Below are 23,211 nucleotides of genomic sequence, written 5' to 3' on the forward strand. Positions count from 1 at the left end.
TTCTGTTAAAGCCACTGTGAGATTAGTATTGAATGAACTGGACAGTATATTTTTGCAAAAATAACGATTAACTGCACTTTAAGCTTCTCTTGAGAAGACAGATGCCGACAGGATTTATCAAAAGTTTAGGATATCGACTTATGATAAACTGGCTGATCTCTGCACACTTTTCAGTTGCTCAGGTTTTATTGTTTTCACACCAAACCCCACCGTTTTTCACTGTGATTGGCTGGTACTACTATGCTGTGGTAGGCGGACCTGGTCACTGAACATTACTTAACATGTTGATAACCTGTTGACGCCATTTAAAAATCTCAGAGGAACCAGGAGGTTGAAGGTCTGGCAATGTCAGGCTAATCAAATTATAGATTCTGCAGGATTTGCATTTGAAAAAACAAAAACATGGGGACAACCATCACATTATTTGCCTCTGACACTGACATTGTGCCATGTATAGCTGGTGGGTTATGTAGCATGTGAAGCAACATGCTGACCAGACATCATCTGAACATGAACCGACAGAAGAGAGGGAAAGCAAAAATACATCCGTGACAGGAACCTTAGTCACTTTCAAAAATGACTCATCAAACCCCCGGTGGCCATAAAGATGAGGATACAAATTTGCCCAACTGAGGTAATCAAAATGTCATGTCTGTACCAAAAAACAGGCCATCTTGATTCCTTTGTGTGGAAACCGTTCAGGTTTTAGCCTAGTAACCTCTGTAAAAAGAATATACTATGCAAACAGGGTTTTGTGGTGATAGGACAAAGATAATGTGTATAGTCTAACCCAAGCTCAAACCTCTGCCAGCATAAACAAATAAAGATGCATTATTTTGAGGTCTGAAAGCCAACTGTGAGGAACTGCAGTCATAGCATTGTAATATTGCATTAAAGACTCTTTTTGTTTCTCTGTGTTTCATGTTCCAGGACAATATATTTGATCTTGGTGTGAAGTCTAAATGAATTTACGTTCTGCTAAAGGGAAACGTTGAGGTACTTTTGAAAATGTACTTTTTGCAAATATCAGAATGATCAAATGCAACGGCACAAAACCAGAATATACAATGCTTTGAAACTCTGCTAAAAGCATTGCTATCACTATTACATTAAATCATCATTACAATTCCACTGGCACATATCACACACACATCCTACGTTTGTTCCACATAACACATCTATGTAAAATTCTGTATAGTCGTTACTCTACATAATAGTATAAAAACAAGTGGATGAGCTGTCATCTTGCTCACATTGATTAGTATGGAAAATAATATAGGAAATGCAGTTAACATATTTTTCAGTGGTGTTAATCTACGTCTTCTCCTTAATCTAGAATCATGGAGCCCCACAGTATGTCTGATCAGTTAACAGAGAGGGTTGTTGGAGAGAGTGCAAGCTGAAAGTGAATTTTGACAGCCAGAAGTTTCTGGAAGCAATAACTGAGTCATCGAGATTGATCAGGAACCCTACCAACCCCTTTTCAGAAAGTTTAAAGGTATTTTGTGCTGTGAGTCAGGAGAAATCTTATATTTTGCACCTCTGAGATAAAGATTTCATACCATCTCCTCAAAATGTTTCTGACTCTTCGCATACAGCATTTACTTTCAAGTCCATAGCTGCCAGTGGAGCCATTTCCAATTTTTCATTTTCCACCAAAATGTTTGGCTTTCTCTTAAAAGGAATGTGAGTCATGCTGTCTCGGATTTTTTAGTCATGTTGTTATAATCGTTATGCGGCAAAGTCCAACACAAAAAGAGAGTTAGTGTCACAAGGAGATTCACAGTTACATTTGTTGTTATGGTAGGTTGTGTTGCCTCACATCCTACATCGACAAAGGACACCTTACTGATCCTTCACTTTGACTCCAGTTACTGAAAAAAGGTCTGATTGTGACTAAAAGTCAAAAATGTGAAAAACTGCTTTTCACAAACACTTTAGCATTGAACTGCCTCTATAGCAGACATACTTCTTCAAACCTTCACATTAACTCCAAACAATGGTCTGTTGATCAGACAAACATTCCTCGCTGTGCTTTCACACAAGTAATCCCACTTACTTTGACACACAGGCCTCAAGGTTCAACCGCAAAGCTTTATTTATACCCGATCACTTAACTCTCTTGACATTTGTCTTTTGAAAAAGATTACTTTGTTGCACCCCATCTCCCATTTACCTTGGCCGCAGCATGTTGCAATAAAGAGAAGTGATTAATCGCAGAGTTAACAGCCTCTTCCACACCACAGGATGAAAACTGTCATTTTTACTTATGGATGAGCAAAGAAATTAAATGTTTAAAATATAATCCAATTTTATATTTGACTGAGTCATTTTACTGAGAATATAACAGACCTTGATATTTCCCACCACATTAAAAAATCCTACATATATGTGCCAGCAGTTATTGTACCCTCCTGCTATCATAATTTCTGCTAAAGAAAAAGCCAACATGGGGAAATGGCGTGGGAAAAGAATGTTGATCAACCAAGAATATATTCAGTTTTACATCTAAAGCTGAAAACACACCGACGCAGCTGCTGCGCATCAAATGATGCACATCAAGTGCCACCCCTAATACAAACAGGAGGCATTGCGTCAACAGATGACCACATTAATTCGCCATGTTTTTTTACCGTCAACTTTTAAGATAAGAAAATGCTGTTGCCTATAAATCTATTTCTGATTAATTACTTGAAAATGTGTAATCTGAACAGCGAGATTAGGTACATTACCACTAAAGAAGAAAGAGTGTGTTTGTCAAGCATCGATCAGAAGAGGTTGGTTGTTAATGGCTATCTTACAAGCCAGTACCATATAATCAGAAACATGAATTAAAAGCTGCTAGCTGCATTGATCAGGGCCCAAGCAGATTGCAAGTATTTGAATGCTTGTTTCTTTTTTAATTAACAAGAATAAAAACTCTTGATGTTCTTTAAAATTATACTTGGTGGTCATCACTATATGCTGTTGCTCTTTTGATGTATATTAATCTACTTTCTGAAACATCTGATGTGGCTTATGACATTTAGTTAAAATGTGTTTCATATCACTCCATCTACATTGAATCTTGATTTTGTTCAAGATCTAGGTCTGTTAATTTATACAAAAACAGTCCTTCAATGTGAAAAGTGTCAAAAGATTCAGATTACCTGCAGGATAGCAAAAGCAGGATTTGAGCTCTTAACCTTTGCATCATAAGACCACCACCTTACCACTCAACTTCCAAACAAATCAGCTGATTATTTAAATTAGTATCTTTTAGCAGGATGAATTATGAACTAAATGAATGAAGTTTTGAAGTTTCAACTTGACATTTGTCACAGGAGATTTAGTTTGGAAAAAAGGTAGCACAGGATATGGCATGTCAGCCTTTAAACCACAAGAGTTTACAACAGACGGGAAGAACAGGAGATCTACTCAGGTTTCCTGAGGACCTCTTCAACCCCGCCCACTGGCTCCAAGGCCAGGAAGCCAAACTAGCCTCGGAAGCAGAAGGCAGCGAGAGAGAGTAAAGAGAACTTAAAATATTCACAACAATTTAACTGTTGGGAATACAATCCTGAAAAAAACATCACACATCAACCTGTTGGTTTCTGGTGTATTGTCAGGGACTTCAGTGAAATTTGTTCGGAAAGTGTTGTACTTGCCAATCTGGCGATCCAAACCTCGAGCCTCTGTATCTCCACTGTACGTGACTTACTCAGTGCGCCACCAGAAAGACACGGCCTGTTACACACCTTCTCGCAACTTGAGGCGAGACTCTAACATGAGGAAAACTGAGGTAGTCTCTGTCTTTTAAGACATAAAATATTTACAACAGTCAAAGCGCTGGTGACAAAATTCTGCGAAAAAAAAAAATCTCACATAATTTTGCTGGTTTCCTATGTATTGTCTAATATTTTGGGGACATTTGGTTTAAAATTAGATAAAATAGAAAATGTTGTGCATATGATACAAATAACAACAAGATATTGAATCACTGTGGGCACACTGTTAAAATGAAACTTGTTGAGATATGGATGTTAATTGATTCTGCATATTCTGCAAATATAGACTTCTGAATTGACTCCTTGCTACAGTGAGGCAAACCTTTGTCACAATTCAGTGGATGTGCTGGAAAAAATCAGCTTTGTAGGTTGTACTGGAGATTTATTAGGATTTATTTACGTATGGAATGTGAAATGACTTCAAATTTAGATTTCATGTCATGCTCACTTTAGGCAGTCATTACCAAATATTATGCATTGACTGAAACATCACTCTATTTGATGCAAACCACATTTCGTACAAATTCCTACAGCTGATTATGAGATAAAAACTTTTCGCATTTGTGGTGCCCCCTAGTGGCAAAATATCTCAAGACTGCTTAGCGAAACTCAAACAAAGCATTTGCACATTTGCATCAAGTTTGGTCTTGGGTTCTTCACCCATACTGCAGCCATAAAAATACAACACGCAACATAGTACATAAACAAACGAACAATATACACAGAATGTAACAATTACCAAACAAAACAAAACAAAAAACAAATAAAAAAGCTGCAGAAGATACTGAGAGATAGATATGGTAAAAGAATCTTGACTCTAAGCCAAGCCATTCTCAAGTCAATTGTGAAAACGTCAACTTGATTGTTACAGGGCCACCTTGAGGTCATTGAGTATTTCTTTTTTTGTGCCTGAGAAGTGGCTGGAATTTGCAACCCACCTTCCAATTTTGGTGCCTTTTCGTGGTCAAGTTTTTGCTGCACAAACAGTTTTAGCAGAGAACAATAAGAAGTGAAAGAAAGAAAGAAAGAAAGAAAGAAAGAAAGAAAGAAAGAATAATGAGAACAAAAAACCACAGGCCTCCAGCAGCAGTCACCGCTTGGGCCCCTAATGATGGTACTGAATGGTGTCCATGTAAACTGACCAGGTAATCATTATGTTGTTGGTATAAACGCACACATGGAGTGCCCACTGTATGTGGCACACGGTCTTTACCACTCTGTTTACCACTCTGTTTTACTGCACATCCAACATGCAGCGGCTGGTGAAATGCTGCCGAGAGAAATACTTATTGTTTTGTTTCAACAAAACGTGCTTGAACACAGACTGTGTGCCAGGTGTGTGTGCATTTCGATACAAAACAGAGCAAGTAACAAGAACATACACAGCCTCATCTCTCAGATCATTAGTGCTATGTGTATGCAGCCAGTATTTATTCATTCACATAAAAACAGGGAGTGAGTGGGGGGAAAAATTACATTATTTCAAGAGCGGCGAGGCTGGAAAAAGAACAGTGGCGTGAAGTGTCGCAGGGCACCGCGTCCAGGAGCACCGATGCATGTCGAACCGCTGCTGGGGTGAGGTTGTACATTGAAAATAAAAGGGGCTGCTGTTTTGTGTGTTTTGGCCTTCACACTAATCATAATATTTGAATGAATACAGACGGAGGAGCAAAGGTTTGTCCTGCCAGCAATGGAGTCATATCAGAAAGGTCTTCACTAATTTGATTGCTAAACTGATAAATTCAATTTACACAAGTAATACATAAAATATCCTATTCTGTGTTGGCGATGGTTTTACACGAATGGAAATATCTCTAGAACCATCTACCTAAACTTTTTTAATTTGGTAGATACTGGGGAAAGATATAAAATATGTTGGCAGGCACTAATTTAATCTATAACAATGTATCAGGCTATGCTTCTATGAAAAATTCTTGATCCTCAAATTAATAAGCTACCACAGTAAAAAACTTAAATCAAGTAAAAAGTAAAATATTTCTCTTTTAATGTGGTTGAGAAAAATATTAAGTAGCACTGTTAGTGCCTAAATATTGTACTCGTAATGTACTTGAGCAAAAGTACTTAGTTATTTTCTGCCAGGTTACAGAGAAGTGACGTCATACAAGCTATTTAAGGCTTTCAGGGCTCCCAGACTACACTGAATAAAGCTCTCACAGTTGAAGCATCAGCACAAACAATACAAAATAAATATATTTGAACTCAACAGATACATTCAAGTCAAATGTGTCTCCTCGGCAGAGAAGTGAAAAGTAAACGTAAAAAAGTAGTGCTGTGCCTAAGGATGGGACAAGATACAATTTTATCACAGATCAGGATAAAAAACATCTCAAGTTCATCATCGTAAATTTCCATTATTTGGAATATCCGGCAGAGACAGCTGGGCAACAACATTAAAAGAGACTCTGCAACAACAGACTTCATACGCACCAACCTAAAAAAATGCAAAAGATTTTCATTAAGCATTGGCTTATTATCTCATATTTAAAGATATGTTGGAATTTCAACTAGTTGAAAAGCATGGCTTTTTATGATTGGTTGTTTGCTTGTTTCTCCCTGAAAAGGATGTTCACTAAAAAAATTGTGTCCAATCTGCAATGCAATAAAAGTTATAATTACCACCCTGCGGTTGTATGCCTCCTCGTGCCTGTCAAGTTTCTCTTATAGTTTACATCCAAGTCTGTGAAAACATGGCTGCTTTAAACACATCTTCTCCCTGGCAACACAAAAGATCTATACAATTAGATTAAAGATCAGTGTCACCAATTCAGTGTCTGACCAAATGTCTCCCCTTCTGTTCCTGAGATACGACATTGAGCAACAGACAGAAAAGTGTTCTTTGCAGAAAATGATGATGTCACAGTAAAGTTGACCTTTTGGATATAAAATTTCACACAAATGTTCTGTTCTACATTTGTGGAAATTTTGTCATAAACGGCGCAAGAATTCTTGAGTTCTTGAGGTTACAATAACCTCTGACCTTTGACCACCAAACTCTAATCAGGATATTCTTGGTTTGTGCCAAATTTGAAGAAATTTCCGTGATGCATTCTTGAGATATCGCGTTTACAAGAATGGGACAGACAGATGGATGGACAACCTGAAAACATAATGCCTCCAGCACGGCTATCACTGGCACTGAGTCATAAAAATTTTGACTATTATCGGGAAAATATCATGAATCGCAGTTATTTTGGTCAGAATAATCATGACATGAAGGTTTTATATATAAAACTGGGACTCACTGGTATGCACTGACATCAGTTTTCATGTGAGAATGCTCAATCACCTCCTCAAAAGGCCAACGTTATGGAGTGGAGTGCATTGCACCGCCCTAGGTACAGAACACAATGATCGCAAAACAGCAAAAACCATAGGGGAGAGCAGGGTTGGGCTGATAGTATATATGGTTTGATGGTAAAAAAAAAATAATGGTCTACTAGTAGAGATCTGGCTATACCATTTCTACCTCAAGAGCTACTTGGGGCAGGCTATGTAGAAAATCTTGGCTGAATTCTGGCCTGATCTTGCCATTCTTATGTGATCACTTATACTCAGCTGCCTCGCAAGGTAACTTGATTTGGGCAGACATGGCAGAGAAAGAAGGTGTGAATAGAGAAAGCTGTCGCACCCAAAATTATTGTTCTCAGGAACCTTAAGGCTTCAATTTTAGTTTCACTGTTTTTAGTCTTTTGTTGTCTAGTGTTGTCTCATCATGTGAGCCAGCTGTTGTTGCTTTTTTGTTTGTATGGAAATTCAGAAAAAAAGAAGAAAATAATCGAATGTGTTGGAGTCTGGTATGGTTATATTTTAAGCCATTTTTAATTGAATTTACAGAATAATTACTGTATCATGATATACACCGATCAGCCAAAACATTAAAACCACTGACAATACTGACCAACTTGTTACAATGCCATGCTCTGCTGGGAAACCTTTAGTCCTGGCATTCATGTCCAAGCACTGGACCAAGTCCCCCTCCTCATGGTATTAACACTCCTCGATGGCAGTGCCCCCCCTCCAGCAGAACATGCACCATGCTTCATCACAAACAATGCTCAGACATTGCACGAGGAACATAACAAAGAGTGAAAGGCATCAACCTGGCCTCCAAATTCCCCAGATCCCAATCCGATCAAGCATCCATGGGACGTGCCAGTAACCCGCCTCACAACCCACAGGTCTCAAAGGATCCACCACCAATGCCCCAGTGCCAGACTCCAAAGCACATCCCCAGAGGTCCCATGTCCATGCCTTGACATGACAGAGCCAAGTCTGACCCAAAAAGGCCCCACTGTGGATCGGGGGTACTTCTGGGGTACCGGCACATCCCACTAATACTAAATCAGATTGGGATCTGGGGAATGTGGAGGCCAGGTCGATGCGTTGAGCTCTCAGTCACGTTCTTTGGGCCACTACTGACCAGTTTTTACAGTGAGGCATGGAACATTGCTCTGCTTGGGAGGCCACTGCCATCAAGGTGTATTGTTGCCATTGGGGGGTGTACTAGGTCCAGAGCGGTGTTTGGGTGGTTGCTGCATGTCAAGAGGTATCCACATGAATGCCAGGAGCCAAAAGTTTCCCAGCAGAACATTGCATTGTAACAAGATGATCAATGTTATTCACTTCACCTGTCAGTGGTTTTAATGTTTTGGCTGATCGGTGTATATCATCACAGTGATATCGAATTACAAATACCGTTGTAGAAGATTTTGGCCATATTCCGAGAGAGCAAACAAACAGGACGTCAAACTTGTAGCGATGCGGGGCCAGGTTCTTGTTGTACGGAAGGTGAAAGTTACACAGGCCATGTCTTTAATATTTCCCATAGCAGGCTAACATTGCAAGGCTAATGTCTTCTGCTCCTTTCAGCTAAGCTAATGTCGTGCTAAACACATCTCTGACCTTCAGCATGTCTGCACTAGATGCACAGAGATCATGTTGATATTGATATTCTTATCTGCCTCTGCCTCCAGGCAGCAATGCATACTAATTCCCCCCCAACTGTCGCAGTGTTCATTTAATTGTGTCAAGTTGGACAATACAACTGTTGACAAACCATCAGCAACACCAACAGCGAAGCCTACACTTCCCCATCAAAAAACAGCCTTAATAGTCCACTCACCATTTCAGCAAATGCTAAATACGCCATCAAAGCCAGCAGGACCCAGTGCTCCCAACAAATCAATATAAGTCCTACGGCATAATGAGGGCAGCAACAGGTTGACTGTTGAATGCAAGATAATTAGGTTTTCAGTCCTGTCTTCAGAGAAGACACGATGATGCTGTGTACATTTCTTAAGGCAAGTGGGTTTAAAGTTTCGAGGCTCTGATTGAAAATGCTTGCCTTTTATCTCTTATCTATACTTTGAAACAGTCGAAACAAAGCAGAGTTTCTTTTTTAACTGAATGCATTTTGTAATCTTACTGTAGAGTAAAACAGCACCATAACAGTGGCTGTACACAGACCATTTGTTGTGTAAGAAGAAAAGATCTTAAGGCTAAAAACTGATGCGAAGCTAAAATCGCAGTTTTACAAATGCCATATAGCTCTGTTATTTTCTTTGTGCTTCTGACGGGCAGGTGAAGGTATATGAACAATTTAAGCTTTTAAATTCAAATTTAAGTGAGCACAGGTGATTGACAGTGTGTGGGATTCCTTGCTTCTTATCAAATGAAACTGAGGAGAAATAACTGTACAGAGGTATTAGGTCACATTTACATAAGCACTACATTAGTAGTCAAGCATTGTTTCTGCACAACTATCTGTGATAACATACATAATTAGATCTGGCTGTGAAGTATGCTCTCTGTTCTCAAATTTGTGATGGAACAATGTCGCTGCTATCCAAACAGACACTTAGTGTAGAAATAATAAGCACTCGAGCGTACGTACAGTACAGTGCACTCACCCACCCACCCTTCCACCCACCGACCCACTACGCCACAAATGACACGGATGTGCGACGGCACATGTGCATGCCCTGTTGCACAGTTCACAGCAAAGACCAGTCACTTGGAAAGGTAGCAAGGAGAGTTAATCTGAATGACGCTGCAATATGGAATATTCTAGTGCAATCTCTCGGAAAGAGGTAGGCGAGGTATACAGATTTAAAATGTTGTTTGGCCTCTCCCTGCTATGCTCTGCACCTCCTTCTGGGCTTTCATTCTCATGCTTGGAGCAAGGAACATGTGGAGTGTATGTTTTTCCAACGTATATATACCGTGTGTGTGCATTTGTGTGATGGCACGTCTGCAGAAGTGTTTGTTTGGCGATGTCGGAGTATTGAAGTTTTGTCGTACTGCATCTTGTTTGTGCATTCGTGTGTGCTTCTGGGCTTGGGTGAAATTATGTGTGCATGTATGGATGTGATGTCAGTGTGGTGTAGTGTTGTGTGCATGTTGTTGTTTGTTCACTGGCGTGTAACAGTGACTGTGTACAAGTGTGTTTTTGTGTGTTTCCAGTAGAAAGAAGATGAGTGAGATGCTTCTATGCACCCCTCAGCTCACACTTGCCTGAGGTTAACTGGAAAGTTTAAGGAGTTCCAAGAAGCCCAACGCAGCTCCAGGAAAAGAAAATAAAAAATCTTCAAGGAATTGTGAGCAGGGCTGGGTTTGACGTTTGTGAAGGTTGAGAAGAGAGGAGAACAGAGGAGAGGCGGAAATAGCGATTGATACCGCGTTGCTCTCCTCCATTCCAGCCAGAAAAGTGCACTGTTCATACCAGAGGCTTTCATTTTGTCATTAGTCTCTATCAGCACCCGTCTGTTAGTGTTAGTGTGTGTCAGAGAGCTATCTTTCTCCCTCTCCCTGGTTTGATGATGGAGAGGTAATTTCAGCTTTATGACGGTACGACTCTAATGATGAGGATGGGAGAGCTGAGAGCATGTGAGGGAGGGAAACAGTGAAAAATACTTTGTGTGCTCCTGTGCGTGTACATACGAAAGCACACATCTGTGCCTCTTCTCTGTGTGTATATATACGCGTGCGTCTGAGCGTGTCTGCGTGTGGACACAAGCGGGATAGGGTCCAACTCCTACCGCTGTCCCCATCACTGAATGGGCTGTTAATGGAGAGTAATGAGGGAGCACTTTCATGGCAGATGTGCCCTCACTGCAACTCTGTTTTACCCCGAGACTGTAAAGCTGACCCAAGCGAGACATCAGCAGGCAAGCAGCCGCTCCCTCGCCCTGATTAAGCGCTGCGTGTGTTGCGGGAATTTGAATGGTATGTTCGCTAAGTTTGCCTCATGCTCCTGTACCCCAGGAAGTAAGAGTAAGTATCATTTCAACATAGCACCTAGAGTCACATTAAATGACAAAAGCCCTGGCAGTGTCAGCCAGGCCCAAAATCTGTTAGAGGGCCATCTTCTTCACTGGAGTGTGAAATTATTTTAGCTCTCTGCTCATTATAGGATTTTAAAATGCATTATGGTTAGGGCTTTTATGGTGTGCCGCGGCATTAATTCAATTTGCCCCATTCACGCTTTCTTATTATCACGCTCAGTTCAAGCTACAGGGGGAGGAAGCTGCTGAGCAGTGCTCCCCGGCCTTATCTCTAAAGGATATAAACTACACTACCCAGCTCAATCAGAGCCAGCCCGGACTGCTCCATCCGTTCATCCCACTTTTCCTCTGTCTCCCCCTCTCCTTTTCTCCAAATGCTGCTTTCTGTGGCGACCTCCATCTCTCTTTCCATTCTACATCCCTCTCTCCATTTCCTTCTGGGCTGGTGATTGATGGGGGTTGTCCTCGGAGCCCTTTCGATATCTTTCCATAGAAGCACATATATAGGCAAAGCAACACAAACACACACTGCCGTGCACGGCCAGGGATGCCAACGCATACAAACACACACATAAGCTAGACCAGGGCCAGGCAGAAGCAACAGAGGGAGCCGCACAGGTTTAATGGGAAAACAAGCCACAGTGTATGGGTGAGACAGCATTAATCTATCACTGAAACCAGAACCTGGGTCTGTGTTTGTTTTGCACACCAGAGAGGGATTCTGGGAATACCCTATCACTGTCTGTTATTGTGCAAAGGTACAATAATGTGTTGAACATTGCAAATGCATTTCTGCAGAAGTTCAGCAGATTAGTATGGAGCGGCAGTGTGAGCGTGGACTCTGACAGTGCTCCTCTAATGCAAACGCTGCAGGCTTGCACAAATAAAAAAAAATGGGTTGCCCATTGTCTGCATTGGTCATTACACACATATGTGCACAAAACATGCAACACACTGCACTAGTCACATGCATTAAACTGTAACTCAGCATGTGACTGCGGCCTGGCTTATTGGTAATGGGGGAAGAGGAAGAGAGGATGAGGATAAAGTCCTCATTTAGATATCTAATCCAGTGAGCAGTCTGTCCTGTGTGGACCATCATCTCCCGTCATTAGCAGCAGGCCAGCAAGATTAAACAAGATCAATGTTTATCACCCACTGTGTGCGAGAGAAATCAAGTGTTAAACTCCCCCACCTCATCACAATTCATCAAAATGTGTGCTATCAGAGCTATGAACAACGGAAATCTACGATTATGTCTAACATATGTCGCAAAGACTAATATTAATCAACTTTAATGCCCCAAATCTGTGATAATGTTCACACATTTGCACTGCATGAACATGATCTCATATCATTAGAGTTTTTAAAAGTAATGCTCCATCAGTAGGATTTACTGTAAATATATTGTGATTTCGCAATTAATCCAAATGTTAAGACAGGCTGAGTGACTCATTTGTAACTTTGAGCGCATGATTATTCATGGGGGCTAACCGAAGATTTAGGGACAGATCCTCAATTTAGTGTTTGACAGACGCACCCATTTCTCAGTCAGAGATATCCATCAAAACCAAGTTAACGCACATTTAAACAATTCATTATTGGAATGACTTGATTAAGTACCAGCTGTGGTGTCAGGGCAGAAAGGGCAGCGTAATTATGAGTCGATAACTCTTGAGAAATGGCACGCGCCGTCTGAAGTCTAAACATGCTCGTTTTTAAAATCTTTTTCTAGCTTCTTTTTGAGTAAAAGGGGTTATGAGGGCTGCTGCAACTCAAGATCCTGATCCTTAATGTGTGGCAGTGGCGCGTGTCTATGTGTTTCCACGGCAGGGCTGGCACCACTAACGACGCAGCAGCATCCCTATCCCATCCTTCTCAGCACATCATAAGACTGTAGAGACCATATGGTCTGATTAGTCCACAGAATTAAGCCCTACACTGTCGAGGCAGAGAGAATGATAGAAAGAAAGCCATGCACGTTCACTGGCTCCGCTGAGAACAGACACAAATTGGTAGCTGGAACGAAAAAGAAAGAAACCCCTCACACACATGCTCCACGTGCACACGCACAGTTTGGAACAGACATAACAGAAATGTCCAAATGCGGATGGGAAGAGCAGAACAAAAGCATACAATAAACAGTCCGAGCCAGATAACACAAAACAAGCAGGAACAAAAATGGTCTTTTGTATGTCCTCCTTTGTGGTGTTCAGATCCTCTGCTTGCATATCTCTCCATATATCTGCAACTCTCTCGCACACAAACACACCCAGAGTCACATTTTAAAATATCCATATAACAGCCCATGTAGCCAATGCTCTCTCCTGGATGCTCATCAGCCCTGAGAGGTACTAAATCTTCTCTGCATCAAAAACACCTGCTACTGCAATCAGCCCTCCTCTGGCTGTGATGGAGTTGTAGACTGTCTCCCTGTTTCCTGAAATTGATTAAATAACTGAACCATGAGATGGACGTCATCATCAAACACACTCTCAATCTGAGCTGCAGCTCCCTTGCCTTCGACATAGTCTTTCTGATCGCCACTCAGTCTTATTCTTCACTCTAACATCTCTTTTTGCATGGCAGTCATTTTCATCTTTTCAACAAAAGCCACACTCACACTGTGCAAATTGGTGTCGCGCAATTACGGCAATTTCTGCAATTTGCGCACTTCCCTCCGAACCAAAGTTCATGGCATGTCAAAACATCTCACTAGGCAACTTGGCCAGCCATGTGATCTTTTTTTCCCCTGCATTAAAAATCTCCTTGTTCAGAGTTCACCCAGCACAAGCTTTCAAAGTTGTCTGTGTCCTGTGTGTTTATCAGTGCCTCTTTGGGCCACCGAGAGCACAGCTGCAACCATTGTTATGCTCAGTTAATTGGACCTTTGGGTACAAAAGGTTGAGAAATTCAAGACCAAATAGATAAATAAGCACAAGCATTGAATTCCCATGACATATCCAAGCGCTCGCTCCAATTTTCCCTTGCTCATTCTGGCGGTCTTGTCTGAGGGGCTGATTCATTAGAGTGCTTCAGGATAGTTCTATCAGCCCTTTCGACTCAATCACACACCTACCTCTCCGCGAGTTTGTAAACTATCAGCAACAGTCTGTCACAGCCCATTCTGCGACATATAAATTGTTGTTTAAAGTGATGTTTTGTGACTGGGAGCAAAACAGCTCCTGGTTAATCAATAGCACAAAATCAATTCAGCTCTTTGGGGGAAAGCCACAGAGAGGCTATCCAGCATGCAAAGGTGGAGCCAAGACAAAAGTTTTAAATGGACGGGGGAAAATGGCAGGTATGGAGGGGACAGGCGGTAAAATTAACTGTTACTGTGTTCATTATAAATGATCCCAAACACAATAGCAGAAAATTAAATTACGTCAACAAAACCCTGAAAGCTTTTGTCTCCTACTAAGCTGGTGTCAGCACGTCATGAATTAGATTTAATACAACGAAACCTTCTCAGTTGGTGATAAGCTTCTTGTACAATGTGCAAGTCGTCCTCATTTATCACACAGGTAGACACCGGGTTGCACGGAGGCATTCTGGGAATCTGTGCAGTTGGAGGTCAGCAAGACATTTACCTGACAGCGCCTGCCTCCGTGCAATGTCTGGAGTTGACAATGCCTGTGGTAATGGGCATCAATAATGCAGACCCTTGGCCAGATAAAAACTCCCTGTCGCCATGACTGTCCTCACAGCGCTGTGCCTTATGCAGCACTCACACCTCCTGCCACACCTTGCAACAACAACCTGCGTAATTTATGTGGGTCGACTGTTGAGGTTGCTGCTGTAATGAGATATACATTGCTCCTGTAAACAGAATGACAGACACGTACACGCTCACTCACTTCACATCTGCGACTCTATAATTATGCTTTTGACAACTTAAGTCAACTCATCCTGCTCTGATATCAGCGTACACACACAAATATCTTCCTCCCTCCTCTAGTTGCTCGGGTATAATTCCGCCGTTTTGATCTGGTATGAAGGTCGATACTGACCTTATCAAGCAGATCGGATGTGAGTGATTCACATCAAATGCAGTTTCCGTCATTGTCATTATAATGCCATGATAAACTTTGGTGTTTCTGCTGTTAGTTATATTAATTTACTCATTGCGGGCTGCTGACTCATTTTTTAGTGCCACAGGAATCCCTGGAAAGTCTCCAGAGAGAAAAAGAACAGCATCAAGTCGTTTCAAATGCCCAATAACAACCCGTGTTTATGTTCAACTGATAAAGATCTCTAGCTGCTGTAGGAATTATGATTCTCGGCAGTCAAAAAGCGTGATGTTGTTCTGGAGCAACAAAATCTACAAAGGGAGGAGGTCGTAACCCAAAGCACAATCTCTCCCTAAATCTCACCAAGTTTTAAAGATGCAGGAGGACGGAGGAGTTTCATAAAAAAGATGTACAGTATCATACAGAAGTAATCCCTCTCAATCATCACTATATGTGGCGGTGTATTTTTCTGCAGAGTTTCTTACTGTCGCCTTATTTTCTGTGGTCGGAACATTTATGGCGAGTACCCCCACAGCACTCAGGTGAGGTCGGGCTTCATAAAAAGCTAGGTGCCAGATCATAAGCAGCATCCAAGTGACACAGCACTGACAAAACCGCAAATATAGCAAGGAGAACACCAAATGAGAGTGAGTCGAGGGTTGGATTTTACTTTCACTTTCATTGGCGAGGGTGTTCACAAACAGAAACTGACAATCCTGCATAGTATACCTTTAAACGTACATTTTTCAACAGTGATCTGTAACAGTTTTGGAAGCAGTAGACAGAAGATGTCATCCTCCCGACAGGTGCGTCAGATCAGACAACACTACGAAGGGCAATGTCAGACAACTTATTTTGTTGTTTTGTCTGGAGGACTTGTTGAGGAAACCCTGGCCTCATGTTACCTTACACAAAAATGATCCTGGTGAGCTAAAGGTTTAAATATGGGTCAATACTCTGTATTGGCAGCTTTGCAACCCTAAATTAAGGCATTGTTTCGGGTGAGAACACACCATATTCTGGTTTTCTATCTCTCTATCTATTGCTGTCTCTCCTCACACCATTCCAAAGGGCAGGTCGTACTTTTCTCCTCATCTGCCCCCCAACAATCTTCAGACAAATACTAGCACACAGCATTGCCCTTTTCACAGCTGTACAGTACACTACTGAGCCCTGTAGCCATCCACTCTACTACAGGCACACCTCATTCCCCTCCTGCAGCCCCAACAGTTTCTCACTCCTGCCCTCTAACCATCTGACAATTATGTTTCACCAAGCTGACCTCTCATCAGCCGTATACAACTCCCTGCCTCTGATCTGGCTGCCCTTTAGTTATCTTCGGCAAAGCTTATAGGCACACAGGGAAAAACAATCTCACAAAGACATGCATTTACACACCCTGTCTTTTAATCTTTTTTTCTGCCTCCATCCTTCCCTGTCTTTCTCATTCCTCCACAGGTTTTTCACCTTTGCCTCACTTAACCTTCTTGATCTTAAAGCCACGCTCTGTGACCGTGCCCCCAGCACTACAGCCTGCCCTGACCTTTCTGTGCCCCTGATAGTGGTGCCATGTGCCCACTTTAAATATCTCCACTGCATGTGCATGGGAGCTACTTTTGCTTCCTCTCCTCTGCTCTTGTTCTCTGTGCTTAATCCCATCTTGAAAAAAAAAACTGTGGCGCACACAGTTCCCTTCCCTCCTACATGGCATCAGATACATGCTAGGACTATAGAGAAGAGAGGACTGCAGGGATGTTGCACAGACACATCCATTTGATATCTGAGAGACCACAGAGCAGAAATCAAATGCTGCAGGCATGTTACAGCTTCACAGCATGTTGTCAGGCAACAAATCTGAGAACCTCTGCTGCGGGGAATCTGAGATACTGAAAGGACAAACATAACATTTAACACAAGCACAGGATGATACACAAACACATTTACACCATTAGATATGTACATGGGGAAGAAAAAAAACCCCTCATGTATATGCACATGCAACCACACACACCCTCACAATCACACACATAATAATGCATAATCACCACAGGCATTTTTTACTAAATTGAATAAATGCAGACAGCTTTTTGTGAAATTGTTTTCTACTTAAAACAAACAGCCCCACAGTCACAAATTACAAACAAAAATGAGATCGGGTCTCTTCTCAATTCATTTCACATCACAAGGGGAATATGCAAATATAGTAGGGGGGAAAAAATGAGTATGAAAGGGGAAATTGGATTAAAGAAAGCATGAGGCGAGATGCTGACTATGAGACAGAGACAAGAAGGGAGAGGAGGACAGAGAGAGAGAGCAGAATAAGGTTCCCTGACAAAACAGGCTGAGAAGAGGTGATTACCACAAGCTGAATGCCACCCTGCCCACAGATACCTAAAGGAGAGGGAGAAACCACTCCAATATCCCCTACTCCAACTCACAAAGGACTGCACCACTTGTTCAATACTCCTCCCGACACGTCAAATACCATTAACAGATTCCTACTCAGGTGCGAAGAAAAGGATTCTTCGGGTTTGGACAACCAAAAGTGGAGGAGAAAAAAAAAATCCCCACAAACACAAATCTAAACTGACGTCCTCTGTGGGCCAGCAGAAATCCTTTACAGGAAGAGCTGTAAAGGTCCCTCACTCCCTCTCCTCAAAAACAACACCACATAACCAGTTTCTGTGAGTCATGAGTCATGGCCTACTTCCATTACTTTTACCTTTTTTTTCTTCTCATGCTGCTGGTTTGATACACAGAGGCTATGTCAGAAAAATATCACTTCATTGTTTTCTCTGGGGATTTCTGGTGTACTGAATATAGTTTAGAAGGTAAATATTTCTCCAACATTAGCAGGGGATCTAGTCAAGGAGAAAAGGAGGAACACTTTCATGGGGCCCTGAGTGAGAACAGACTCCAAACAAGGTGGTAGTACTGTATACTGAATCTGATGCATCAGAATGAGAGGAACAGTGTCAAAACTTGTCAGGGGGTCCTGAAATCCTGTCTGTGTGCATGCAGTAAAACTCCTAATTACATCCCAACCCCCCCAAAAAATGTCTTCTCACGGACTCTGAAAAAGTATCTGGAAACAACGCTCCATACATTTGCTCAGATGATGAGTCACACAACCTAATTTTCCTTTTATTTCATTTAGAGAAAGTTCTGAGCACAGTAATAATTAAAAGAAAGGAAATTAAGTGAAAATGTTTGTTTTGTTTGGGTAAAAAGAGAAAGTAATTCCTAACTTTGGGGGTGTAATTAAAAATTAAAGTGCTGTAATGAATCACAACGCTGTGATGGTAATATGTAATATAAGAATATTACTTTAGAAATTGAGCGAGAGTAAAGAATTATCTTAAACTGGTTAAGCGATGTAATTGTTCACACCGAGCGGTCATATGTGACAATGTGTTGCATGATCACATTAAGCAGTCGATTTCTGCAGAGAATGGCAATCATAGCGATGGCTAATTATATCAGATATGAGCAGATATGAGAGATATGGTAAATTATCTTAATTATATTCATGACTATGAGAAGCACCCACATTTTGGTGCGTGTAAGCCTTCGTATCTTTTTACAAATGGACGACAAACTGAGCAAACCTGGGTGAAATGTGTGCAAACTACTGTGGCACTACACTCTCTGTCCCCCTGATGGTGAAACATTTTTGCATACTTAGCCCGTTATGACCTTATTATTCAATATTTATTCAAATAAAACATTTTAACATTGTCTTTAATGAATAAAACAAGCTTCAAAGATGGCCCACTGTTCAAACAAGTCACGCCATACTTTCAGGTAAGTACGTCAATGAGGATGGACCCCATACTGGGAGTAATCCGGTGCTGCTGTTCCATCTCCCCCTCATCTGCAGTGTGCCAGAATAATTTATCGCAGTTATCTAAGTGTCAAACTTGCCTTTTTTTAATCTCCATTTGAACAGCTCTAAACATAGCGCCGTACCCGCTGCAAACTTATTAACATAAGAAAGCCTCACACCAGTGTGATTAGCATTTCATGCCCACATTAACCAGCTAATGAACACATTCACCACACATTTAGTGCATCTGCATTTACCAGTTAATAACCACATGCACTCTTTGTCCCACACAGACTGTAACAAACATGTGTGCATTCTTGGAATTATCCAGGAGGGTAAACACTGATGAGAAAAGATGTCTTTAACCAGACAATCAGTCAGGTAGACATTTACATATAGGCTAGAAGATATGGCTTTATGATAATATTGGTAATAGTGGTGGCAGCTGTAATAAAAGTATGGGTAGTGTTGCAGAGGAGGAGGACCAGAAGCAAGATTTTTCACAAGTATTGGTACATCTGTGATAGAATGAAACTGACAGTATGCACAAGGTGTGGACAAAATAAAAGGGAGACTCAGATATTGAATATGACGTTGCAATAAAAACTACCTGTACTATTACAAGGGCACATGTACTATCTGTTTCTATAAAGCTTTTTTTTCAGCCCTGGCACTGTTTTTCTGAGGCTGCAGTTTGTCATGTGGTGGCACTGAATTGTGACAGAGTGAGAGAGTACCTGTTATTTTGTCTACCCCTTGTATGTGAATAATGTAGTAAATATTATGATGGTTAGCACTGAATGCTGCTGACTTGAATATCCTTTGAACTGCTGGCAGACTGCTGCCTGACAGTGCTTTCTGTTTGACATTCAGCAGGTGACTGTCAGCACCACGGACAGCTCTGTGCTATGGAGAGTTCATGGTGGGAAAATAAGTTGAGGCAATGCAACACACAGGGCCTTATTAAGACTGTTGTTATCGTACCTGGGGTCAATTTTAGTATGACCGTGCAGTTGCACTCTCGCATACAAACAAACACCTACAAAGAGACAGACATACAAAGCATCTTGCTCATGCTTTTCATTTTATGCAATGTGTCTCGGAGCTCTTTCATCTGGGAGACAGACCACGACAGACTTAAGCAAACCCACATGCAACGGTAAGAAGCACATTCACGTGGGAGATTAGGTTAAATCTCCAAAAAAAGGAAGAAAAAAAAAAACAGCTAAAATGGACTCCTTCACTCAGAAGGATGTGTATGCATGGATTGGGAATGAGACAAGCAGAAGAAAGGCCTGTCCTCCCAGACTCCCGTCAGGATTCTGTCTGGAAAGCTGTAGTCACAGGATAAAGGACATGCCATGCCTTTGATCAGGAGAGGAGAGTTTCGCAGGTGAGAGAGGTAAAATGGAGGAAGGTATCTGAATATCTGTCAGGCTAGAGCAGCTTATTGCTGTTACGCATCTGTGCAAGAAAAAAAAAAACGTCAGAATTCTGACTATTTTTGCTCCCTCTTAAAAAAAAACCCTCCAGACGCCCCATTGCAGGAATGTGTCCCAATCAGGCATGCAATTACAATCTAGAACATGCTGTGCAATGTAACAGCAGCAGGCAATTCGAATAAAAACAGCGCACACTGCTTCCTGCACACTGTGTAGCTCAATTACAAAGCAAATCATTTTTGATTCCTTTGTTTTTGTTTTCTTGTCCTTAAGAAGTCGAACTTTTAGAGGAGGAAAAAGCAAAAAACTTAAACAACTGACACACACAAGTTTCACCTTTCCTCCAAGAATTTGAGAGGTTGACTGACTGTGGCGGTGCTACTTCAAATCCCTGGGACTAGAGAGTGAATGAGAGGAGGATTAGAGGGGTAATGCCAGTAGATGAGAGGGAGCGAGGGTCGCGGTGGTTTGCCACTCTGCAAGGATTAGCTCTGAAAACAACTTCACAGTTGCAAACTCTGTCAATCAAGGACATACTTCAGCCGGTTCACAAAGACCCTTACACATCAACTGAAAAATAACCTCCCTGCTACAAATGAGCTTGTAATTGACCTTCATAATTAATTTATCTCATGCATACCATCATAAATTGAACAAATACTGACACACATAAATCATATCTTGCACTGAATGCTGCATCGCCGATGCTCATAATTCAGGTATGGCTGGATAGATGATAATGAGGCACACCTGTGGAATGAGCCTGTGCTGCAGCTACGCACTGACAGCCCTGTATGGATATGATGAATATGTCAGGCCTGTTGAGGGGCTCCACTGATTAAGGGCGATGTGTCCAGATGGCAGCACAGTTTTACGTGTGCATGTAATGTGCAGCATACCATTAAAATAGGGCATCATCCCCACAATGCAAATAATTCCTGGGGGAAAGAGGGGGGGAGGGGGAGCAGTGCATGACCTAACTTAAGTGCGGATTAATGGAGGAATATTCTACACACCTCGTTTATCCTGAATCTTAACAGTGAGCTCCAGGAAAGGCTCTGTCTCCCTATCCAGCCTCCTGCTTATGGTGATATCTCCACTGTCGCGCCCCACGGTGACCGGAGAGCTCTCTGACTCCGGGTAAACCAACTCGTAGGCGGCTGACTGAAACCTGGCGGGACTGAAGCTCGTTATGACCGAGCCTATGCTGGCATCTTCAGACACGTTGAGGGAAACCACCGTGCCAGGGTCAAGCAAAGCCCTCGGCGACCGTCCCCCCCTTCCTGACCCCGCTATATCAGCAGGACGCGTCGCCCACCGCTGTGGAGCAATAGTAACCACTACACCTTTACTGGCCAGAGGGGGCCATCCGTGGTCCCTGGCAAAAACATAGAATCTGACTTCAGATGGGAGCCCCAGGATAGAGTCAACCAGCAAAACTTCCCCTGTTTTTGGGACAACATAGAAACTGCCATTTTTGGGGACTGAAATGTATGTCAACTCTGCGTTGTTGCCGCTGTCTGCGTCGACAGCCTCCAGCCTGTAAACCACACTACGGAGCGCGGTGGTGTCATCTAAAGTTATGTGCACGGTGTCTGCACTGCGAAAAGTCGGCTCGTGATCGTTGGTGTCCAAAACGTCCACTTTTACCGACGCAACCTCGAAGACGACAGACTCCGACACGCAGGTCTGGCAACACAGACCCACGCTCAGCAGGTAATCTTCGCGAGCCTCTCGGTCTAAAACCCTGGAAGTTTTCAGCAATATATTCCCCCGCTTGTGGTGGGCGAAGGCGCGGAAATCTTCGCTGCCGTTCCCGTACAGTTTGAAGTGCATCCCGGAGACTGGGCACCATTTTTGCGCGTTGATGCGCCTCACCGGAATGCTCAGTCCGTTGACTTTAGAAGCCGCCGGGGAGTTCTCAAAAACATGCCCGTGAAAGAAAGGCAGTCGCTCCTGTGTTTGATATCCAGCAGCCGGTGTCAGAAGGCAGCATAACAAAACACCCCAAATCATGTTGGTGGCAAGTTATGTCCCTCCGAGCGACTCAGGGGGGCTGGTAGAAAATCATTGAAAAAGACAAAAGAAAGACTTTTCCTTCATAGTTATCCACGATGCGATCCTTCCAGGAGACCCCTTTCAACTTAGAGCGTTTTCATCCTGAGAGATCCGTCTCTTGGCTCCATGCAGCACGGCTGCGTGCGGCCAGTCCACAGCGCTGCAGGCAGTTTGGCTGTATTCGTACCCAGCGTTCAGCACCAGAGCACCGGACAGCGCCAAGCGCGGGGGCGTGGCGGCGCACGGGGACGAAGCTCCTCGGTGAACCCCACCCTGTGTGCTGGTCAGGAGGGTCCCCGCCTCAAACCTCTACGCGCCGGCTGAGCCTTTGCACAAGCAGTGAGAGCCTTCCCAGTGGTGTGTCACCGCCTGCCACAAAATTTGCTCTCAGCGTGGAGAATGTTGAGAGAGAGGAGAAAAAAAAAATCACTCATCCCTCCTGTCCAGAAAAAGTCAAGTAAACACACTCCTTTTTACGCTCTGACTGGAAACCTTCCGGGTCCAGTGGAGCAGTTAGGGCTGCCTTGCTCAAGAACACTTTTGCTGAGTGCACCACACTCATCTTCTCCCTCTCTGCCTGAGGAATCCACGACCTGAAATTCCTCTTTCAACTTTAGGCTACAGTTCCTATAATGCACTGCATTCCTGCAATCACATGCTCACACAATCAAGTTTCATCTACAGCTCCAGCAGGGGGGGGGAAATGGAGAATGTCAATATAAATGCAATTGCCAGGACCTGGACTGTTAGACTGTGTAAACATGATTTAAGACAGCCTTGGCTGCGTGGCTCCATACCTCT

The 23,211-nt window shown here is 42.5% G+C and overlaps 1 protein-coding gene across 1 annotated transcript in view; it reads right to left on the minus strand.

Moving 5' to 3' along the window:
* LOC125886973 (neural-cadherin-like) overlaps positions 1-22,483 on the minus strand; it is a 100,949-nt gene extending 78,466 nt beyond the window's left edge. Inside the window, exon 1 of the mRNA XM_049573396.1 lies at positions 21,369-22,483. Within this exon, the coding sequence (XP_049429353.1) occupies positions 21,369-22,368 (1,000 nt within the window). The 5' untranslated portion in view covers positions 22,369-22,483. The remainder of the gene's footprint in view (positions 1-21,368) is intronic.
* Between the last annotated feature and the right edge of the window lie 728 nt (positions 22,484-23,211).

This window comes from Epinephelus fuscoguttatus, linkage group LG4, assembly GCF_011397635.1.
Source record: "Epinephelus fuscoguttatus linkage group LG4, E.fuscoguttatus.final_Chr_v1".
Classification (NCBI taxonomy): Eukaryota; Metazoa; Chordata; class Actinopteri; order Perciformes; family Serranidae; genus Epinephelus; species Epinephelus fuscoguttatus.